This window comes from Neoarius graeffei, chromosome 18, assembly GCF_027579695.1.
Source record: "Neoarius graeffei isolate fNeoGra1 chromosome 18, fNeoGra1.pri, whole genome shotgun sequence".
Classification (NCBI taxonomy): Eukaryota; Metazoa; Chordata; class Actinopteri; order Siluriformes; family Ariidae; genus Neoarius; species Neoarius graeffei.
Window position 1 is genome coordinate 44722751 of NC_083586.1, and position 24279 is coordinate 44747029.

Below are 24279 nucleotides of genomic sequence, written 5' to 3' on the forward strand. Positions count from 1 at the left end.
CAACATCCCAGAGTTGAAGCTGTTCTGTACGGAGGAATGGGCTAAAATTCCTCCAAGCCGGTGTGCAGGACTGATCAACAGTTACCGCAAACGTTTAGTTGCAGTTATTGCTGCACAAGGGGGTCACACCAGATACTGAAAGCAAAGGTTCACATACTTTTGCCACTCACAGATATGTAATATTGGCTCATTTTCCTCAATAAATAAATGGCCAAGTGTAATATTTTTGTCTCATTTGTTTAACTGGGTTCTCTTTGTCTACTTTTAGGACTTGTGTGAAAATCTAATGATTTTATAGATAGATAGATAGATAGATAGATAGATAGATAGATAGATAGATAGATAGATAGATAGATAGATAGATAGATAGATAGATAGAACTTTATTGATCCGTTTGGGGGGGTTCCCTCAGGGAAATTAAGATTCCAGCAGTATCATTACAGATAAACAGAGAAAAGAAATAGAGAAAACTTCTAGATAAATTAAAATAAATTAAGTATTTACATATACAAATATAAAAGAATAAGATATGGGGAAGAGAGGAAGGGGGAGAAGTGGGGTTAGGGCAAGTGTGTGTGTGTGTGTGGGGGGGGGGGGGAGCAGGAAAGATATTGCACATTTCCGGTATTGGGCAATTCCATGTAAATGTCAACCTCACCATGCAAAAATAAAGCAACATGTAATACATCAAAACCACTCCCAGAGATATCACCTAGGCCTGTATTTTACAGATGTGAATAAGTTGAACCAATTTGTAACCAACCTAATATGTCACTGTCAGTCTTTCTTTCTTATAATGTAAAACCCAAGCTAAAATCAACTTTGATCATGTACAATTCTATATTATTGCCACAAGCCACAGAAATGTATGCTAAAATCCACAAAACAGCAAAACAATAGCCATCCTAAATATTATTTAAGAACTTTGATAGTTTTAGCTGATATTTAGAGAGTTTTTCAAAGGGTTATGGTGGTTAAATTGCTGATTTTCTAAACATATGCCATGTCTATTTCAGACGCGTCACATCCATAACGGAATTTCGTCACATCCATAACGCTGACTTTTCCTTCCGAAACTCTGCATGAAATACAAAATATTTTAAACAAAGATTTTTTAATATTCACCTTGGACCCCTCTATCAAATGGATATCTCCATTTCGACATTAGGTTTACAATTTCACAGAGTTTGATAAAAATGTACAGTCACCCAAGAAAAGTGATACTTTTTCTGTCACGTCCATAACGCATCTTTTATTGGCGTTTTCTGGCATGCCCTAGATGTACTATGGGAATTGTTCTTGTTCTATCACTTCTCCAGTATGGTACAGCCTTAAAATATGCAACACCTGTTTAAATACTGGGAGACAATAAAACATGCACTGGGTCATTTGTTGCCATTTTGAGTTCAAGTGTCACGTCCATAACGCTGGAATTGCTCTATTGCTTATTGTCAGGCTAGGCTACTGCTCCTTCCCGTCCTCTGTCCTCCTGTTACCCCTCCTCCCCCCCAGAGAGGAGTTGTACAGTCTGATGGTGTGAGGGACAAAGGAGTTTTTGAGTCTGTTTGTCCTACACTTGGTAAGGAGCATTCTGTCACTGAACAGGCTCCTCTGGTTGCTGATGATGGTGTGCAGAGGGTGACTGGCATCGTCCATGACGTTCAATAGTTTGTCCATAGACCTCTTCTCTGCCACCGTCACCAGAGAGTCCAGCTTCATGCCGGCCCGCCTGATCAGTTTGTCCAGCCTGGATGTGTCCTTCTTGGGTGTGCTGCCAGCCCCCCCAGCACACCACGGTGTAAAACAGGACACTGGCGACCACAGACTGATAGAACATCCACAGGAGTTTCCTGCAGATGTTAAAGGACCACAGCCTCCTAAAGTCATTTAGTCACTCATAAAGTTTTCGATCATATTTGTGCAGAAATCTAGAAAATTCTAAAGGGTTCACAAACTTTCAAGCACCACTGTAATGGCTACTCCCAGCATGATAAGGCACCATGCCACAAAGCAAAAGTCATCTCAAACTGGTTTCATGAACATGACTGTGAGTTCAGTGTTCTTCATTGGCCTTCCCAGTCACTGGACACACTGGACCCCAGAGCACCTTTGGGATGCGGGAGAACGAGAGATTCACAGCATGAAAAATCTGAACCAGACTCCCAGAGGAATGTTTCAGATATCTTGTGGAACCCATGGCATTAAGATTTGAGGCTGTTTTGAGAGCAAACGGAGGCCCTAGACAGTATTAATATAGTGTTCCTAATAAAGAGCTCAGTGAGTGTAATTCAATACAGTGAAACAGAATTTTGACATAATAAGCTATAAAATACAGTTGTGCTCATAAGTTTACATACCCTGGCAGAATCTATGATTCTTTGACCATTTTTCAGAGAATATGAATGATGACACAAAATCATCTTTTCCACTCATGCTTAGTGGTTGGGTGAAACCATTTATTGTCAAACGACTGTGTTTTCTCTTTTTAAATCATAATGACAACAGAAACTACCCAAATGAACCTGGTCAAAAGTTCACATACCCTGGTGATTTTGGCCTGATAACATGCACAGAAGTTGACACAAGTGGGTTTGAATGGCTACTAAAGGTAACGTCCTCACCTGTGATCTGTTTGCTTGTAATCAGTGTGTGTGCATAAAAGCTGAGTGAGTTTCTGGGATCCAGACAGACTCTTGCATCTTTCATCTAGCCACTGATGTTTCTGGATTCTGAGTCATGGGGAAAGCAAAAGAATTGTCAACGGATCTACGGGAAAAGGTAGTTGAACTGTATAAAACAGGAAACGGATACAAAAAGATATCCACGGAATTGATCATGCCAGTCAGCAGTGTTCAAACTGTGATTAACAAATGGAAAATCAGGGGCTCCGTTAAAACCAAACCACGGTCGGGTAGACCAACAAAAATTTACGCCAAGCAGCACAGAGACAAGCCTCAAAACTTCTGGAACAAGGTAATTTGGAGTGATGAGACCAAAATTGAACTTTTTGGCCACAACCATAAACGTTACATTTGGAGAGGTGTCAACAAGGCCTATGATGAAAGGAACACCATTCCTACTGTAAAGCACAGAGGTGGATCGCTGATGTTTTGGGGATGTGTGAGCTACAAAGGCACAGGAAACTTGGTCAAAGTTGAAGGAAAGATGAATGCAGCATGTTATCAGCAAATACTGGAGGCAAATTTGCACTCATCAGCCCGGAAGCTGCGCATGGGACGTACTTGGACGTTCCAACATGACAACGATCCAAAACACAAGGCCAAGTCGACCTGTCATTGGCTACAGCAGAAGAAAGTGAAGGTTCTGGAGTGGCCATCTCAGTCTCCTGACCTCAATATCATTGAGCCACTCTGGGGAGATCTCAAGCGCGCAGTTCATGCAAGACAGTCCAGGAATTTACAGGAACTGGAGGCTTTTTGCCAAGAAGAATGGGCAGCTTTACCATCTGAGAAAATAAAGAGCCTCATCCACAACTACCACAAAAGACTTCAGGCTGTCATTGATGTTAGAGGGGGCAATAGACGGTATTAAGAACTGGGGTATGTAAACTTTTGATCAGGGTCATTTGGATGTTTTTTGTTGTCATTATGATTTAAAAATAGAAAACACAGTTGTTTATCAATAAATGGCTTCACCCAACCACTAACCATGAGTGGGGAAAAAAATTTTTGTGTTATCATTCATATTCTCAGGGCGGCACGGTGGTGTAGTGGTTAGCGCTGTCGCCTCATAGCAAGAAGGTCCTGGGTTCGAGCCCCGGGGCCAGCGAGGGCCTTTCTGTGTGGAGTTTGCATGTTCTCCCCATGTCCGCGTGGGTTTCCTCCGGGTGCTCCGGTTTCCCCCACGGTCCAAAGACATGCAGGTTAGGTTAACTGGTGACTCTAAATTGAGCGTAGGTGTGAATGTGAGTGTGAATGGTTGTCTGTGTCTATGTGTCAGCCCTGTGATGACCTGGCGACTTGTCCAGGGTGTACCCTGCCTTTCACCCGTAGTCAGCTGGGATAGGCTCCAGCTTGCCTGCGACCCTGTAGAACAGGATAAAGCGGCTACAGATAATGAGATGAGAATGAGATTCATATTCTCTGAAAAAAGGCCAAGAAAGCAAAAATTCTGCCAGGGCATGTAAACTTATGAGCACAACTGTAAATATAACCAGCTATTTTGTCAAAAATAAAAACATTACATTCATGGCAGATGCTCTTATCCAGAGCGATGTACAACATACCCATATGCCTGAGGAGCATTTGGGGGTTATGTGCCTTACTCAAGGGCACTTCAGCCATTCCTGCTGGTCCAGGGAATCAAGCCAGCAACCTGTTGGTCCCAAAGCTGCTTCTCTAAAGCCTAGGTCACAACCGGACGTACGATTTTTTTGGCCGTGCGATTTTTGGCATTTCCCAAATCGCTGCGGTTTTTTTTTTTTTTTGTTCGTGGAGAAAGACGCATGTTGACCGTAAGTTTGTCTTGCAGCCTGAAAAAAATTAGTTTGTTTGACATGACAAAGAACCTCTGCGGCCAGTCTACGGCTCGAAAATCAGCACGTCACACGCGCGCCCTCCGTGCGTTTCTTGCGTTTTTTGCACATAGACCGGCCGTAGGAGCACGTACGGCCGGTTGTGACCGAGGCATAACCAGTAGCCCATGGCTTCCCCCATGGCCATGAAAGATACACTTTCAAAAACTTTAACAACTCACTGTATCTTAAAATAACAAGATATTATCACAAGATATCTCGAAATATACACTTTTACACCAGATATCTGTTCAAACACGCCGTACTTCAAATCACACTTCACTCCTCCCTCATGCTTCTTATTCCTGTAAGTAAATGGAATTATAAATATGCTAATTTATATAATCCTTTTACACCTGCATGGCTTTGCATTTCCCCCCCAAAAAACCCCCAAACCCTTTAATTTTAGTCCCGTCCTGTTACCTGATGACCAGCCGTCATCCTTCCCTCTATACTGTATGTCCTTCTCATTACTCGTCAGCTCTAGCAGATGGTCTTTCTTTTCTTCGTCCAGTCAGTCCTTTTATCATTTTGATCAATATGCTGCTTTCTGAAAGCTGATTGGCTGTGGATGCCATCACATGATCACAGGACTGAGTTCTACAAAATGCCCTTTCATTGCTGATGTCTTTAATTAATAGTTTATGTTGCGAAGAGGAACAGCTCATGTTGCAAGATAACCGTGCTTATCAGTTCTTGGCCACTTCCTCTTGCACAGTTCAGTGCAAGTGGTGTAACACGACATGGAAAAGAGAATGAGATTCATGATGAGTCGAAAAACACGCAGCATGTAAATATGGCTGTGATGAATATTTAACAGTTATTCCACAAAATCGAGTCGTACATGAGCTGATGCCGAGTTGGCTATAAGCCATGTACGACGAGATTGAATGGAATAATTGTTTTATTCTATACATATTCAAAAAAACCCCGTTCTTATCATCAAATACTTTTATTCCATATTTTGTTGCTTTTTTGGGGGGGGGTTGTTTTCGAGTAGAGTTTTTGTTTCGTCCTCGGTTGGTTCAGCAACACGCTTCGCTATTTTGTTTTTCTCTACTCATGGTATATGAGCTGATAGCCTAGTAGTAGAGTAGCCAGTCAGAGCACGCGATTGCTCATATCCAGCGAATGTGAATAGAATAAAATCAGATGTCTTGAGGGCATATAATGCACTCAAGAAGAAAACTCACAAAGCTAAACTTTCATTAAAGTCTACACAGCTATGCAAGCTTGGATTTCAGTGCTCGCTGTCCACTTCTCCATTTTTCATATTCTCGTCTCTTATTTTCCAACCTTAAGCTCCATGTTATTTCTCATACATTACATGCTGATCCATGCTGGAATATAAAATCGGTCTCCTTTTGTTTTGGCTGTGAGGTTGGAAGCGAAACTAGAATATACAGTATAACTAGTTCATAAGACTTGTATTAGCAACATATGGAGAGGAGTTTATGAAAGAGAAGAATGACGGCTGGAAAGATAAAGCCAGGAATGCGAGAGGAGGAGCCTGTGAAAGCGTGTAGGAGCAGCTGGAAGGATTGAGGACTGCGCAGAAATGATTAAATATACAGTATTATTGAGAGAATGTGGAAGAAGATGGAGGAGAAATGGTTATGTTTAAGGACAGGTTGGTGAAGTGGAGTTACTGTTACCACCCTGAAGTTTTCTTCAAACAGTACGTCCTGAATAGTTTTATTCCTCGTATAACAAAGCAATTTATCAACAATTGCTATTCTTTATAAAGTATAGAATGACACGTCACACTTATGTCTATAGTTATATTTACTATTGTGCAAAGTCATGTTACTGATCAATATAAATATATACTCTGTGTGTGTAATGTGTTTTTTTATATATATATATATATATATATATATATATATATATATATATATATACACACACAGTGGGGCAAAAAAGTATTTAGTCAGTCACCAATTGTGCAAGTTCTCCCACTTAAAAAGATGAGAGAGGCCTGTAATTTTCATCATAGGTACACTTCAACTATGAGAGACAGAATGAGAAAAAAAAATCCAGAAAATCACATTGTCTGATTTTTAAAGAATTTATTTGCAAATTATGGTGGAAAATAAGTATTTGGTCAATAACAAAAGTTCATCTCAATACTTTGTTATATACCCTTTGTTGGCAATGACAGAGGTCAAACGTTTTCTGTAAGTCTTCACAAGGTTTTCACACACTGTTGCTGGTATTTTGGCCCATTCCTCCATGCAGATCTCCTCTAGAGCAGTGATGTTTTGGGGCTGTCGCTGGGCAACACGGACTTTCAACTCCCTCCAAAGATTTTCTATGGGGTTGAGATCTGGAGACTGGCTAGGCCACTCCAGGACCTTGAAATGCTTCTTACGAAGCCACTCCTTCGTTGCCTGGGCGGTGTGTTTGGGATCATTGTCATGCTGAAAGACCCAGCCACGTTTCATCTTCAATGCCCTTGCTGATGGAAGGAGGTTTTCACTCAAAATCTCACGATACATGGCCCCATTCATTCTTTCCTTTACACGGATCAGTCGTCCTGGTCCCTTTGCAGAAAAACAGCCCCAAAGCATGATGTTTCCACCCCCATGCTTCACAGTAGGTATGGTGTTCTTTGGATGCAACTCAGCATTCTTTCTCCTCCAAACACGACAAGTTGAGTTTTTACCAAAAAGTTCTATTTTGGTTTCATCTGACCATATGACATTGTCCCAATCCTCTTCTGGATCATACAAATGCTCTCTAGCAAACTTCAGACGGGCCTGGACATGTACTGGCTTAAGCAGAGGGACATGTCTGGCACTGCAGGATTTGAGTCCCTGGTGGCGTAGTATGTTACTGATGATAGCCTTTGTTACTTTGGTCCCAGCTCTCTGCAGGTCATTCACTAGGTCCCCCCGTGTGGTTCTTGGATTTTGCTCACCGTTCTTGTGATCATTTTGACCCCACGGGGTGAGATCTTGCGTGGAGCCCCAGATCGAGGGAGATTATCAGTGGTCTTGTATGTCTTCCATTTTCTAATAATTGCTCCCACAGTTGATTTCTTCACACCAAGCTGCTTACCTATTGCAGATTCAGTCTTCCCAGCCTGGTGCAGGTCTACAATTTTGTTTCTGGTGTCCTTTGACAGCTCTTTGGTCTTGGCCATAGTGGAGTTTGGAGTGTGACTGTTTGAGGTTGTGGACAGGTGTCTTTTATACTGATAACGAGTTCAAACAGGTGCCATTAATACAGGTAACGAGTGGAGGACAGAGGAGCCTCTTAAAGAAGTTGTTACAGGTCTGTGAGAGCCAGAAATCTTGCTTGTTTGTAGGTGACCAAATACTTATTTTACCGAGGAATTTACCAATTAATTCATTAAAAATCCTACAATGTGATTTCCTGGATTTTTTTTCTCATTCTGTCTCTCATAGTTGAAGTGTACCTATGATGAAAATTACAGGCCTCTCTCATCTTTTTAAGTGGGAGAACTTGCACAATTGGTGGCTGACTAAATACTTTTTTGCCCCACTGTATATATATATATATATATATATATATATATATATATATATATATATATATATATGGACATGAGTGTTTTACTAGGAAACACACCACTTGCACTTTTGATACGTGGTACATCCGGGACATGGAGATCCAAAACCATGACCTAAATCTCTATACGTCACTCTGAAGGAAATCGATGAATTGTTTTGATAAATTTGGGCACGTTTTGTTTGTGAATGTGTCTCTATAATAAAAAGAAAATCACACATTGGCTTGAAGATATGAAGTTTATTTTCTCGTGTTGAAAAACTTGCATTTTTCATCCGAAATACATCGCGGATCTGAGTGACATATTTAAATAATATCGGTTGGCGTTGAGTGGTCTATCAGATATATATTCCATTCAGCTAGCATGATGAACAGTTCGAAGACGAGTTCAATATCATGCTAGCTGAATGGAATATATCTGATATACCACGAAAAAAAGCTAGCCAACATTATTATTATTATTATTATTACTATAATACATACACATTCCTTTCGGGTGTTTCAAAATCTTCCGGATTTAACGAAGCAAACCTGGCAGCCATGTTCGTTTACTAATTTTCACAGTCCCTCGGTAGCACAGAAGTTTTACGTCTCCGACGTGTGACGTCATGTCTTGATAACCATGCGATATCGTAAACCATATTCAACGCTGATTCTCCATTGGGTAGAGTGACGTAATACACGTAGGATAAGCGATATGCTAACAATATTGCATGCTATCAAACCAAATGAATGAAATCCGGTAGAAGTGAATAGAACACGTTTTGATTCCATCGAAAAAGTGTCCTGGATGTATAATAATTCCCGATATTTCACTCCGATGACGTCACTCCCAGTGTTTTCCCGCTGACAAGACGTGTGTTGGTGAACCGGTTCAAAATTAAAATTCTTTTGATTAACTTGCGTCGTTTTTTGTGGAGGTGTCCATATAATATAAAGAACATTACACGGTGGCGTGAAGATATGAAGTTTATCTTCTCGTGTTGAAAATATTTTTACTTGTTTGCTTCACTCACTCTTCGCACAACCATGTAATATCATGTGCATATATATATATATATATATATATATATATATATATATATATATATATATAATATGAAAATAGAGCTAGCATTTGTTATATTTTTCTCTGCAGGACAGAGTTGCAAATATAAAGACATTTGTGGAAGACCAGCTTCAGACCAGCATGGTTAGTATATACAAATATTACACAAATTACAGAGGACAACATTATGAATCTCTTTAGTAAATGCGGAATAATTTCCTGCATCAGGAAATCCAAAATAATTACATGATTGTTACCAGTGGAGATAATGATCTTGCAAGATCAGTGGCTGATATTAACCTAGAAATATACTACACGTGCTTTAAAATCTAGGTTTGTAGTATAGGTTTGATAGTTTTCATACTAAGAAATTTCCATATGCTTCCATACGGTAAGTCTTGATCCAAATTCTTAAATGTTGCAGTAGTAACTTGTACACATTTCGGCACTCTCTGTTCGTGACTCTTTTCCCCTGATTTTTATTTCCTTTATTCTGTTCTCTCTTTCTAAGATGGTGGGAATAGTGCTTGGTGCTGGCATCGCCATAGTCCTCATTGCCACCTTCATTTTCTTTGTGCTGCGCAGGATTCACCTTCGGAGTGAGTGTCTGAAATGTTGTCTAGACATTCCCTGTCATCTAGGACAACCTGCTTTTTATATTCTACAGTGACTTCTAATGATGTCTCGTGTAATCTTCTGGCTTTGGTGCTTACGTGCTTTTGCAGACCTCGCGGCTCAAGAAGCCCCCAAATACCGTTTCCGCAAAAGGGACAAAGTTTTATTCTATGGCAGGAAGATCATGAGGAAAGTCTCTCAGTCCACCTCGTCTTTAGTCGGAACGTCATCATCCTCTTCCTCCCGTCCGAGACTGAAGAAGAAACAGAAGATGCTCAACATTGCCAAAAAGTAAACTTAGAGTAATACTAGCTTCTCTGTTGGGCGATATGATGTCATTGGAGAAATTTCTCATCATTTTGTGCGCGCTGTCTCTTTCTCTCTCTCTCACTTTCTTTTTTTCAGGATCCTGCGCTTTAAGAAGGAGGTACCCACCCTGCAGATGAAGGAGCCTCCTCCCTCAGTGCTCGAGGCCGATCTTACAGAGTTTGATGTCGCCAACTCGCACCTACCCTCAGAAGTGCTCTACATGCTCAAGAACGTGCGGTAAATAAATGCTTGCTAGTTTGGTCATAAAGGGCGACATGACTCTCCTGTATGTATGGTCAAGATTCCATGCCACAATTAAAAAGCGATCATATTAAAATGTAAAATACAACACACGAATGCTATTGGTCATGACGTACAGAAAGCATACCACGCTAAACGTGAAAATTCAAATTCAGTCCACATTGCTTGCAACTGGTCTCACTGACTGAAGAAACGATTGCAAAACAACATACTTTTTACAGAATTAAAATATGTTTATCCGTTCTTGAGATATTACAAATCAAAGATTGAAGAAATGGCTTCATTTTTAGAAAACTGCAGTAATATGATAGCCTGGCAAGCCAGACTAAATGTGAATATTTAGTCTGGCCTCGATCCGTAGACATTTCCGATGGGTGGGGGTGGAACAACCCGCTGTCTTTCAAACTGTCTCTGTGCGTATAGGCCAACGCTCTGACCAATCAGCGCAACAGTGACTGTGACGTAGTCAGAGCGACAGAAAGCAGTGGGGGAGGCCTTGAAATAAATAATTTTTCAAAATGCGTATTAATTAATAAACAGGTTCTAGATATTAAGAAGTTTGGAGATAATGACCACAAGTTTGGAGTCTGTACCACATAACTCTTATTTTTTTTTCAAGTGTTTTTCAAGGGTTTGCTTAAACTGTTTTTGAGAGTTTTTATTTAGTGGTGTTTGGTGAAATAATTTCCCTTAAATTTAAAATAACGGGAAAATAAGAAACAATCAAAAAGTAATGTTTCAAAGCTGTTTATTAATTCTTCGTACTGCACAAACTAGCCCCATCCTTTTGGCTACGAGCGGAGCCAGCTGGTAGATCAGACTTTTGCCATAGCCGGTCGGCAAAACAGCGAAAACGTCCTTCTTGAAAAGGAATGAGCGGAGAGCCTCTTCCTGCTCATGTTTCAACGAAAACTCCAAGTCTAATTCTTCTAAAACTGATTCCAAAGCGGAGTCAAACGCGCGCTGTTCACTAGCCTGTAGCCATCTTCCCTGTTGTGCTTTCTCCAGCGTTGCGCAGCTTTGTCGTCACTCCTGCAAAAGCCCGCCCAAAGAATCCAAACAAAAACCTTGCGTTGTGATTGGCGGGCACGATTTGATGCCCGGGGTGTTTTTGTTTATATGGTGCAAGGCTAGACCCACTCGCTAGGCAAAAATATTTTTGGCCGCTAGGCGGGTGGGTCTAGTTTACTAGGCTAGTTAATATGATGTATTCGGATCACATGGTCCAAAATGGGCCTCATTAACCGATGAGATCAAATGTGTTTTTCTGAATAACTTTTCTGTTATTCAAGATATTTTTTTTTTTTTTTTTTAAAGATTTTTTGGGGCTTTTTTTTCACCTTTATTGGATAGGACAGTGCAGAGACAGGACAGGAAACGAGCAGGAGAGAGAGATGGGGAGGGATCGGGAAATGACCTCGGGCCGGAATCGAACCCGGGTCCCCGGATTTATGGTATGGCGCCTTAGCTACCTGAGCCATGACGCCCCCGTTATTCAAGATATTTACATGGAAATTGGCAGGCACATAGACTGTTGTATACTAAATAAAAGGTTTGAAAAATTAATAAAGACAAATTATGCAAATTTAGTATTAGTTATGCTAATTCGATAAAACCGTTAAATCGGTACACTCTTTTCTTCCAAGTTTCACCAAATGGCTTTATTTGTGCAATATAAAGCTGATCTTAACTCCCATTTATACATCACAAGGAAGGAGAAATCAATGTTAATTATAAAATATGCATCAATAAGCATTGAATATCATTCACATCTACCATTCTCTATCAAACTAAAAAAGTAATAAAAGATTATTTCTAAACCCCTCTTTGTGCTCTGTAGGCCTTTGTATTTCTCAAAAGTAGGGCCTACTAGTGTTTATATGAAAGAATATAAATGATTATTGTGATTAATATTCATAGCTTTCAAGGCGAACCTCGAAAAAACTGCGTGATCAACAGCCAATAAACAATTCCAACTAATTGAACTGAAATTGACACTCGCGGTTCTGACTTCCGGTTTTTTTAAACCTCATTCCGACCACTAAGATCTCAATATTTTTCATCAAAACAACTGCAGTTATATTCTAACTAGTTATTTATTTACATGAATCAGTTCGATTTAAAAAAAAAAATAAGTAGGTAAAGCTATGAAAAGTCACTTCAAAGTCTCCCGTGAAGCATTACATCAAAACTAGCAGACAGAAAATTTTTCTGAATACTTCATCAGAAACAGTGAGAGCGAGAGAACATCCCTATAAAAGTTATCTGGTTGATATTCACGAGTAATCCGGTCAGAAACCGATCAGAAGAGAGAGAGAGAGCGAGCGAGCCTGAGCACTTTCCCGTGACTCAAAATTCACCAGCAGTTTCCTGACGTCCTGCGAGCAGAGTTTTTACTCTGTTGTACCAACTTCAACCTGCCGTTACTCCCAAAGTACTGAACCGATCTTAACGAGATAAATTTCTTTAGAAAGCAGAGATTATAATCTTTTTAATGATAATATTCAAGAGTGACGCAATGACAGATTTGGAAACTTAGATGAGCGTCTGCATGCACAATTTTCGCAGCACGGCCAGCGAGCGTCTGATACGCCTACCACTGGACTGCTCTTGCGTTGCTTGAGCTCTTTGGTGAAAAACAATAAAAACACAAGAATTTGTGTCAGAAATGAGTGCAGTTTCATGTTACGTGGTACGTCACGTTCAGCAGTGTGTTAAAGACGTTCCATGCTGAAATGCAACCGCCGTCCAGTCACAGATGGGGAGGGGTTGTAATCAGAGGAGGGTGATATTGAGGTGTTGGCATTGGGACAATTTTCCACTTTCACAGTTGGGATCATCATCGTGAAATTGAAATATGCTTTGTAATGAGAGTAGGTTTTGAAATTACTTTACATCAAGTGCGTGTCTGTATTCTGTGTGTAGCGTATTGGGCCACTTTGAGAAGCCATTGTTTCTGGAGCTGTGTAAGCACATGGTGTTCCTGCAGTTCCAACAGGGCGAGTACGTCTTCAGACCCGGACAACCAGACAGCAGCATCTACGTGGTGCAGGATGGCAAACTGGAGCTCTGCCTTACTGGGCAGGTGGGTGGGTGTACTGTATGTGTGCAAGTCGGTGCCCTTTTCCCCGTTCTCCTTCACACTCATTGTCTTGTATTTGTGTATCGGGTCAATAGCTCTAACATCGTGTTAGAGCACTAACGATATACTAACGATATATCTCTAGCTGTTGGTATCAATGGTTTTGTCATCAGAACAGGTGTTAGATCCTTTCCATTGACCTGCTGTGGGGTTTTGTTGCTGTTTCATTTCTATCTCCTGCATCTGTGGCTCAAGTGTGAGCACCATGGACAAGGATGTAGACATTTGACAAAATCTCTAACATCAAACTCCTTTATGCAATAGAAGTCTAAGGGCTGCTGTTCTTCCTGAGTAATAATACAGTGACACGTTCCTGATGGTTCTGTGGTTTTCATACACCGTCACGCTGAAACAACAGCACTTCATTGTTTAGTTTGAGCTGATCTAAAAGCTTTAGTAAACATAACCACAAATTCTTCCCTCTGAAACACTTGCCCCACAAGTTTATTGCTTCAACAAATTGATTAAATATTTCCATTTTATGATTTAAGCTCTTTAATGGGGTGAGGTCACACAGAAGAGGTTGTACTTCTGGTTTTCTTTTATTCCTTAAAGATGAATTTAAACATTCAGGCAATTATTCAACAGAATATTTTATATAATTTCAGCTGTTATTGATTTATTATTGATAATTTGTCAAATAATGGGCCAAATATGAATAATTTCAGCCATTAATCAACAAAATATTTCAACGTTTTGGGATGTTGGTTAACAGAATAATTATTCAGCAGCCCCACTGGAGTGTTCTACAATAATGTATGTTTCACATTAATATTTATTCATATTATTTCAAGTGGAACTTCACTCCTAGCTCTGAGCCTAATTCCACCCCCTGCATAATTTTGAAAAATGCCAAAAAATAGGTATGGAGGGGCTGAGGAGAGGGCAGGGCGAGGAGGGGGACATAAACTAACTGTGAACGATCAGTGTATATTTGAAACTGTGCGCAGTTTCACAGGCTCCCACTCAAGGGTTGGGAACCACCCACCTCTGATTAGGGCGTGTTAATATAATTATTTTTAAATAAAAATATCTCATAAATAAAAATGAATAATATATTATTTAATCATTATTTTATAAAAATAAATAAAAATTTCATTATGTAATTTCATTAAGTCCCAAACAGTCGACTCGACATCTGCATCGGCCTTGCAAGGTTCAGGATGATTTCGACCAGTAAATTGTGTTTTGAGCCACTTTCAACCCATAAAACGCTGATTTTTATAAAAATGGTCATTTTGTGAATATTAACACCAGCATTGATGTGTTTCATCACAGTACCGTCATATCATTTAGTTTACAGATCAAAACCTTCCTTTAATCTTAAGCTTGAGAATTAAAGAAGGATTTTTATACTCTCTCTCTCTCTCTGAAGGATGGGAAGGATGGAGTGGTTAAAGAGGTGTTCCCAGGAGATTCAGTTCATAGTTTACTGAGCATTCTGGATGTCATCACAGTAAGCCGCATCCACATCTCTCTCTCTCTCTCTCTCTCTCTCTCTCTCTCTCTCTCTCTCTATATATATATATATATATATATATATATATATATATATATATATATATATACACACACATACATACAGTGGGGCAAAAAAGTATTTAGTCATTCACCAGTTGTGCAAGTTCTCCCACTTAAAAAGATGAGAGAGGCCTGTAATTTTCATCATAGGTACACTTCAACTATGAGAGACAAAATGAGAAAAAAAATCCAGAAAATCACATTGTCTGATTTTTAAAGAATTTATTTGCAAATTATGGTGGAAAATAAGTATTTGGTCAATAACAAAAGTTCATCTCAATACTTTGTTATATACCCTTTGTTGGCAATGACAGAGGTCAAACGTTTTCTGTAAGTCTTCACAAGGTTTTCACACACTGTTGCTGGTATTTTGGCCCATTCCTCCATGTAGATCTCCTCTAGAGCAGTGATGGTTTGGGGCTGTCGCTGGGCAACACGGACTTTCAACTCCCTCCAAAGATTTTCTATGGGGTTGAGATCTGGAGACTGGCTAGGCCACTCCAGGACCTTGAAATGCTTCTTACGAAGCCACTCCTCCGTTGCCCGAGCGGTGTGTTTGGGATCATTGTCATGCTGAAAGACCCAGCCACGTTTCATCTTCAATGCCCTTGCTGATGGAAGGAGGTTTTCACTCAAAATCTCACGATATATGGCCCCATTCATTCTTTCCTTTACATGGATCAGTCGTCCTGGTCCCTTTGCAGAAAAACAGCCCCAAAGCATGATGTTTCCACCCCCATGCTTCACAGTAGGTATGGTGTTCTTTGGATGCAACTCAGCATTCTTTCTCCTCCAAACACAAGTTGAGTTTTTACCAAAAAGTTCTATTTTGGTTTCATCTGACCATATGACATTCTCCCAATCCTCTTCTGGATCATCCAAATGCTCGCTAGCAAACTTCAGATGGGCCTGGACATGTACTGGCTTAAGCAGGGGGACACGTCTGGCACTGCAGGATTTGAGTCCCTGGCGGCGTAGTGTGTTACTGATGGTAGCCTTTGTTACTTTGGTCCCAGCTCTCTGCAGGTCATTCACTAGGTCCCCCCGTGTGGTTCTGGGATTTTTGCTCACCGTTCTTGTGATCATTTTGACCCCACGGGGTGAGATCTTGCGTGGAGCCCCAGATCGAGGGAGATTATCAGTGGTCTTGTATGTCTTCCATTTTCTATTAATTGCTCCCACAGTTGATTTCTTCACACCAAGCTGCTTACCTATTGCAGATTCAGTCTTCCCAGCCTGGTGCAGGTCTACAATTTTGTTTCTGGTGTCCTTTGACAGCTCTTTGGTCTTGGCCATAGTGGAGTTTGGAGTGTGACTGTTTGAGGTTGTGGACAGGTGTCTTTTATACTGATAACGAGTTCAAACAGGTGCCATTAATACAAGTAACGAGTGGAGGACAGAGGAGCCTCTTAAAGAAGTTGTTACAGGTCTGTGAGAGCCAGAAATCTTGCTTGTTTGTAGGTGACCAAATACTTATTTTACCGAGGAATTTACCGATTAATTCATTAAAAATCCTACAATGTGATTTCCTGGATTCTTTCCCCCCATTCTGTCTCTCATAGTTGAAATGTACCTATGATGAAAATTACAGGCCTCTCTCGTCTTTTTAAGTGGGAAAACTTGCACAATTGGTGGCTGACTAAATACTTTTTTGCCCCACTGTATATGTTATTTACCAGCTGGGAGTTCCTTATCATGAAATACCGTGACCGAGGTCTTGAAAGTACTGAGCGAGGCCCTCTGGGCTGAGGTCAGTATTCAAGGCTGAGGTCACGGTATTTCACCATACGGACCGACCTTAAGCTGGTAAATAATATATTTATTTTTTTCTTTACCAAATTCTAACAGAAAACGAGAGCGCCCGAAAGGGAAAACCGAGCCGAGGCGAGCCACCATTTTGAATCCTCATTCATGGCTGTAATGCAAATGGCTTCCTCCTCGGTATACAAGTGCACTTCCATGGCAGGAAAAAAAACTACATTTTGCCGCTGATGTAGTCCCCTATTTATACAAATAGGAGTCATTCAGGATTCAGCCATGTTTTTGGTCGGCGTTAGCAACAGTTACAGGTTTTTAGCTTTCTCCTGAAATGTTTTCTTTTATTTCTTCTTCCTCAGGGTAGTAAAACTCGCTTTCGCTGTGAACACTGTCGTTATCACTATCCATGCTGTAAAATTAATGCTATTCTCCTGAGAAATGCTGGCAAAAATTTATAAGATTTTTGATAATCTTATAAATAAATCTTATAAAAAAAAAGATAAATGTTGACAAAAAAATGCTACTATGTTTGTTGTTGTGAACGAGCGAGTTGTCAGAGGTCCGTAACCGGGGTCCGTATCGTAGGATACAGACCCACTCGCCAGCCAATCAGAGCGCAGGATTTGATGGAAACCGCACCGCGAAAAAAATGTGTAATTATTGACTGAGTGGGTGGGCCGGACAGGAAAATATTTGGCTTGAGGTCATACTGCACAGACCGAGCATAGCGAGGTCCGTACAAATGACCAAGAGCCAAATATTTTCCCATCCGGCCCTTCCACTCAGTCAATAAGCATTTTGTCATGTGACCTTTTTTAACTCACATACACCGTAGGAAAACACTGAACAACAGCGTCCGAAAAACGATTTGATTGACAGCAAACCATTTATATGCTGAATCACCTTTGCACAAGTTTGAAATGACAATTTGATAAAATACAACTGACTTTACTGTTCTCCCGAAATGAAAACGATTTTAAGATAACATCGTTAGTAAAAGTCAGTTCAAACTCTGGTCAGCTCATGGAGACGTCAGTGCAAACCTATTAAAGGAGAACTGAAGTCATTTTTAAACTTGCTTTATTTCTTAATTAACGTGTTATTCAATTACGTTTTCGGTTTTAGTAACCTTATATCGTGACTCGTATTGGCAACTAATTGCAATTAAATATTATACTTATCGGCCTATTCGGTTTTTAGCCATGTTGAATTTAGTTCGTTCGGTCCACGGCAGGCGTCGCTTATCCGCGCAATCTTCACGAGACTTGTGCGAGACTTTGAAACGTGAAGTGTCGGCCAGGTGTCAGTGCCGCCATTTTGAAAGCTGTTTTCCAAACGAAATATTGCACAAAAACGAGTTTAAATGACGATTACTGCCTACTTTTTTCAAACTTTCCTGATTGCTATCAAAACACACAAAACTTTCAGCTTGATTACATCAGCATTCGAAAGAGGGCACGCACCTCTTTTAACGACGTTGGCAGATGTCGGTCACTTTGATTTCCGCTGTATGTTTTGCTTCCGTCCTACAATGTCTCGCACAGGTCTCAACGAATCTCGTTTATATGGAATCAATTTTGTGTCAAAATGTTCATACAATACTTTTGAAATATCAAACGAAAACGACAAATCAAAATACAAAAAAAGAACAAAAAGTCAATTTTTTTTAGACTGGCAAACAAATTATTCGTGTAATCGTGCAAAATATCAGTCTATTACTCTTCAGAAACCTTTTATTTTTGTTCCGTGTCTTTCTCAGTTTTGTTTGACGTAATTTATTTTGGTTGCGATTCCAGCTTTCTCGTTTGCGCTCCCTGACTTTTTGCTTGCAGTTTTGGCACAAACTTGACGTGTGGGTGGGCTGTCCAGGAATGCATTCCCATTGGCTAACTTGTGTTTGACTGACAGCTACGCTCAGCCATTCCCTACTCGGATTCTGGCGGACTGTTTGACGAGTGACCGATCCATTGACGGTAAATAAAGATCGAGTGGACTTCAGTGGCGACTATGATACTGAATTAATTCAACAAAGTGTAAATTCAGTATCATAGTCGCCACTGAAGTCCACTCGATCCTTGTTTACTGTCAATGGATCGGTCACTCGTCAAACAGTCCGCCAGAATCCGAGTAGGGAATGGCTGAGCGTAGCTGTCAGTCAAACACAAGTTAGCCAATGGGAATGCGTTCCTGGACAGCCCACCCACACGTCAAGTTTGTGCCAAAACTGCAAGCAAAAAGTCAGGGAGCGCAAACGAGAAAGCTGGAATCGCAACCAAAATAAATTACATCAAACAAAACTGAGAAAGACGCGGAACAAAAATAAAAGGTTTCTGAAGAGTAATAGACTGATATTTTGCACGATTACACGAATAATTTGTTTGCCAGTCTAAAAAAATTGACTTTTTGTTCTTTTTTTGTATTTTGATTTGTCGTTTTCGTTTGATATTTCAAAAGTATTGTATGAACATTTTGGCACAAAATTGCTTCCATATGTTTACGGCCATTGCTTTGACATATGGACTGATATATTCCATAGCATATTTCAAACACTCATAACTTGCTATAGCAGCGACAAAATAGCTGTCAGAAATGCATTCCTATGTTTAATAAAATGAGAGAAATAGAATATTGATGATAAATTTGCCTTCAGTTCTTAAAGTCAACAAAAAAGAACTTGGATTTGAAAACAAAATAGAGTCGAGTCGGCAGTCGAGTCAGTTCAGTCTTCTACATCTGATGAGGACTTGATAACATCCATCCATCCATTATCCGTAACCGCTTATCCTGTGCAGGGTTGCAGGCAAGCTGGAGCCTATTCCAGCTGACTATGGGCGAGAGGCGGGGTACACCCTGGACACTGCAGGTCATTGCAGGGACTTGATAACAAAACATCATTTTTTCAGAATAATGGATGTGCCCTTGTATAAACAAGTGAATTTCTTTGCTCAAAAGAACCTTTATTTTTTCTCCATTTTCTTCAATAATTTCAGCTTGTTCAATTAGGTCTGTGTCTGATAAATCATCTGGATCATAAAATTCACTTTCACTGTGTACAGCTATGTCGCTCATTTTTTTAAAGTAACAATTCAGAGCAAAATGAAAACAGTGGAAGCGACGGAAACATATGGCTTGGGGCCACATACGGCTTTTTCCGGACCAGATTCAAAAATCCGTATCTGCCCAGTCATGTGACTTTTCCCAACGCTTTTATTAAAAGCGCCACATGGGTCCGTATGGGTCATATGATAATTATATACAGTATATGTTACGGTGCTGAGCGTAAATGAGCACACCCCTTTTGAAAAGTAACATTTTAAACAATATCTCTCGTCTCGTCTCGTCTTCTTCCGCTTATCCAGGACCGGGTCGCGGAGGCAGCAGTCTAAGCATGGAAGCCCAAACTTCCCTTTCCCCAGACACCTCGGCCAGCTCCTCGGGAAGAACACCGAGGCGTTCCCAGGCCAGCCGAGAGACATAGTCCCTCCAGCGTGTCCTGGGTCTTCCCCGGGGCCTCCTCCCGGGGGGACATGCCTGGAACACCTCCCCAGGGAGGCGTCCAGGAGGCATCCGAAAAAGATGCCCGAGCCACCTCAGCTGGTTCCTCTCGATGTGGAGGAGCAGCGGCTCTACTCCGAGCTCCTCCCGAGTGACTGTGCTTCTCACCCTATCTCTAAGGGAGCGCCCAGCCACCCTGCGAAGGAAACTCATTTCAGCCGCTTGTATCCGCGATCTTGTTCTTTCTGTCATTACCCAAAGCTCATGACCATAGGTGAGAGTCGGAACGTAGATCGACCGGTAAATTGAGAGCTTCGCCTTTTGGCTCAGCTCCTTCTTCACCACGACGGACCGGTAAAGCGACCGCATCACTGCGGAGGCTGCACCGATCCGCCTGTCGATCTCACGCTCCATCCTTCCCTCACTCGTGAACAAGATCCCGAGATACTTAAACTCCTCCACTTGAGGCAGGACTTCTCCACCAACCTGGAGAGGGCAAGCCACCCTTTTCCGGTCGAGAACCATGGCCTCGGACTTGGAGGTGCTGATTCTCATCCCAGCCGCTTCACACTCGACTGCAAACCGCCCCAGTGCATGCTGAAGGTCCTGGTTTGAAGAAGCCAACAGGACAACATCATCCGCAAAAAGCAGAGATGAAATCCTGTGGTTCCCAAACAGGATTCCTTCCGGCCCCTGGCTGCGCCTAGAAATTCTGTCCATAAAAATTATGAACAGAACCGGTGACAAAGGGCAGCCCTGACGGAGTCCAACATGCACTGGGAACAGGTCTGACTTACTGCCGGCAATGCGAACCAGACTCCTGCTCCGTTCGTACAGGGACCGGACAGCCCTTAGCAAAGAGCCCCGAACCCCATACTCCCGAAGCACCCCCCACAGAATACCACGGGGGACACGGTCGAATGCCTTCTCCAGATCCACAAAGCACATGTGGACTGGTTGGGCAAACTCCCATGAACCCTCGAGCACCCTATGAAGGGTATAGAGCTGGTCCAGTGTTCCGCGACCAGGACGAAAACCGCATTGTTCCTCCTGGATCCGAGGTTCGACTATCGGTCGAATTCTCCTCTCCAGTACCCTGGAGTAAACTTTCCCTGGGAGGCTGAGAAGTGTGATTCCCCTATAATTGGAGCACACTCTCCGGTCCCCTTTCTTAAAAAGAGGGACCACCACCCCAGTCTGCCACTCCAGAGGCACTGTCCCCGACCGCCACGCGATGTTGCAGAGGCGTGTCAACCAAGACAGCCCCACAACATCCAGAGACTTGAGATACTCAGGGCGGATCTCATCCACCCCCGGTGCCTTGCCACCGAGGAGCTTGCAAACCACCTCAGTGACTTCGGCTTGGGTAATGGACGAGTCCACCTCTGAGTCATCAGCCTCAATCTCCTCAGTGGAAGACATGACGGTGGGATTGAGGAGATCCTCAAAGTATTCCTTCCACCGCCCGACAATGTCCCCAGTCGAGGTCAACAGCTCCCCACCCGCACTGTAAACAGTGTTGGCAGAGTACTGCTTCCCCCCCCTGAGGCGCCGGACGGTTTGCCAGAATTTCTTCGAGGCCGACCGATAGTCCTTCTCCATGGCCTCCCCGAACTCCTCCCAGTTCCGAGTTTTTGCCTCCGCAACTGCCCGAGCTGCAGCACGCCTGGCCTGCCGATACCCGTCGGCTGCCTCAGGAGTCCCGGAGGTCAACATGGCCCGATAGGACTCCTTCTTCAGCTTGACGGCATCCCTTACTTCCGGTGTCCACCACCGGGTTCGGGGATTGCCGCCACGACAGGCACCGGAGACCTTGCGGCCACAGCTCCGAACAGCTGCGTCCACAATGGAGGTAGAGAACATGGTCCACTCAGACTCAATGTCCCCCGCCTCCCTCGGAAGCTGGGAAAAGCTCTCCCGGAGGTGGGAGTTAAAGACCTCCCCAACAGAGTGCTCGGCCAGACGTTCCCAGCAGACCCTCACCATACGTTTGGGCCTGCCAGGTCTGTCCAGCTTCCTCCTCCGCCAGCGGATCCAACTCACCACCAGGTGGTGATCAGTTGACAACTCAGCCCCTCTCTTCACCCGAGTGTCCAAGACATAGGGTCGGAGATCAGATGACACGACTACAAAGTCGATCATCGACCTCCGACCTAAGGTGTCCTGGTGCCACGTGCACTTATGGACACCCCTATGCTCGAACATGGTGTTCGTTATGGACAAACTGTGACTAGCACAGAAGTCCAATAACAAAACACCACTCGGGTTCAGATCGGGGAGGCCGTTCCTCCCAACCACGCCCCTCCAGGTGTCACTGTCATCGCCCACGTGAGCATTGAAGTCCCCCAGTAGCACAATGGAGTCCCCAGTCTGAGCACCCCTCAGTACCTCTCCCAGGGACTCCAAGAAGGCCGGATACTCTATACTGCTATTTGGCCCGTAGGCACAAACAACAGCAAGAGCCCTCTCCCCAATCCGAAGGCGCAGAGAGGCGACCCTCTCGTTCACTGGGGTAAACTCCAACACATGGCGGCTGAGCTGGGGAGCTATAAGGAAGCCCACACCAGCCCGCCGCCGCTCCCCATGGGCGACTCCAGAGAAGTGGAAAGTCCAGCCCCTCTCGAGGAGCTGGGTTCCAGAGCCCAAGCTGTGCGTGGAGGTGAGCCCGACTATCTCTAGCCGGTACCTCTCAACCTCCCGCACAAGCTCAGGCTCCTTCCCCCCCAGCGAAGTGACATTCCATGTCCCAACAGCCAGCCGCTGTGTCCGGGGGTCAGGTCGTCGAGGCCCCTGCCTTCGACTGCCACCCAATCCACACTGCACCAAACCCCTACTGCTACCTCTGTGGGTGGTGAACCCACAGGAGGTCGGGCCCACGTCGCCTCTTCGGGCTGAGCCCGGCCGGGCCCCATGGGCAAAGGCCCGACCACCAAGCGCTCGCATACGAGCCCCAACCCCGGGCCTGGCTCCAGGGTGGGGCCCCGGCTGCGTCCTACCGGGCGACGTCACGGTCCTGGATTTTTTCTCCATAGGGGTTTTTTGGTGAACTGCTCTTGGTCTGGCCTGTCACCTAGGACCTGTCTGCCTTGGGAAACCCTAACAGGGGCATAATGCCCCCGACAACATAGCTCCTAGGATCATTCAAGCACACAAACCCCTCCACCACAATAAGGTGGCAGTTCTAGGAGGGGAACAATATCTCATTGAACACAAACAATTTCCAAAATGTTGACAAGACATAGTTTAATATAACATCTGTTTAACTTGTAACATGAAAGTAAGGTTAATAATATAAACTTAGATTACACATTTTTTCAGTTTTACTCAAATTAGGATGGTGCAAAAATGAGTACACCCCACAACAAAAACTACTACATCTAGTACTTTGTATGGCCTCCATGATTTTTAATGACAGCACCAAGTCTTCTAGGCATGGAATGAACAAGTTGGCGACATTTTGCAACATCAGTCTTTTTCCATTCTTCAACAATGACCTCTTTTAGTGACTGGATGCTGGATGGAGAGTGATGCTCAACTTGTCTCTTCAGAATTCCCCATAGGTGTTCGATTGGGTTCAGATCAGGAGACGTACTTGGCCACTGAATCACTTTCACCCTGTTCTTCTTCAGAAGTCCAACAGTGGCCTTAGATGTGTGTTTAGTCATGTTGGAAAAGTTCACGACGACCAAGGGCACGGAGTGATGGTAGCATCTTCTCTTTCAGTATAGAGCAATACATCTGTGAATTCATGATGCCATCAATGAAATGCAGCTCCCTGACACCAGCAGCACTCATGCAGCCCCACATAAGGACACTGCCACCACCATGTTTCACTGTAGGCACCATGCATTTTTCTTTGTATTCCTCACCTTTGTGACGCCATACAGTTTTGAAGCTATCAGTTCCAAAAACGGCGGCACGGTGGTGTAGTGGTTAGCGCTGTCGCCTCACAGCAAGAAGGTCCTGGGTTTGAGCCCCGGGGCCGGCGAGGGCCTTGTGGAGTTTGCATGTTCTCCCCGTGTCCGCGTGGGTTTCCTCCGGGTGCTCCGGTTTCCCCCACAG

The 24279-nt window shown here is 42.9% G+C and overlaps 1 protein-coding gene across 4 annotated transcripts in view; it reads left to right on the forward strand.

Annotated features, from left to right (window-relative positions):
* The window catches only part of pnpla6 (patatin-like phospholipase domain containing 6), a 122407-nt gene that overhangs the window by 31958 nt on the left and 66170 nt on the right, over nt 1-24279 (forward strand). For all 4 annotated transcript variants that reach the window (XM_060898880.1, XM_060898878.1, XM_060898877.1 and 1 more), the window contains 6 exons: nt 9207-9260; nt 9628-9715; nt 9842-10022; nt 10137-10277; nt 13227-13386; nt 14819-14899. In XM_060898880.1, the coding sequence (XP_060754863.1) occupies nt 9258-9260; nt 9628-9715; nt 9842-10022; nt 10137-10277; nt 13227-13386; nt 14819-14899 (654 nt within the window). In that variant the 5' untranslated portion in view covers nt 9207-9257. The remainder of the gene's footprint in view (nt 1-9206; nt 9261-9627; nt 9716-9841; nt 10023-10136; nt 10278-13226; nt 13387-14818; nt 14900-24279) is intronic.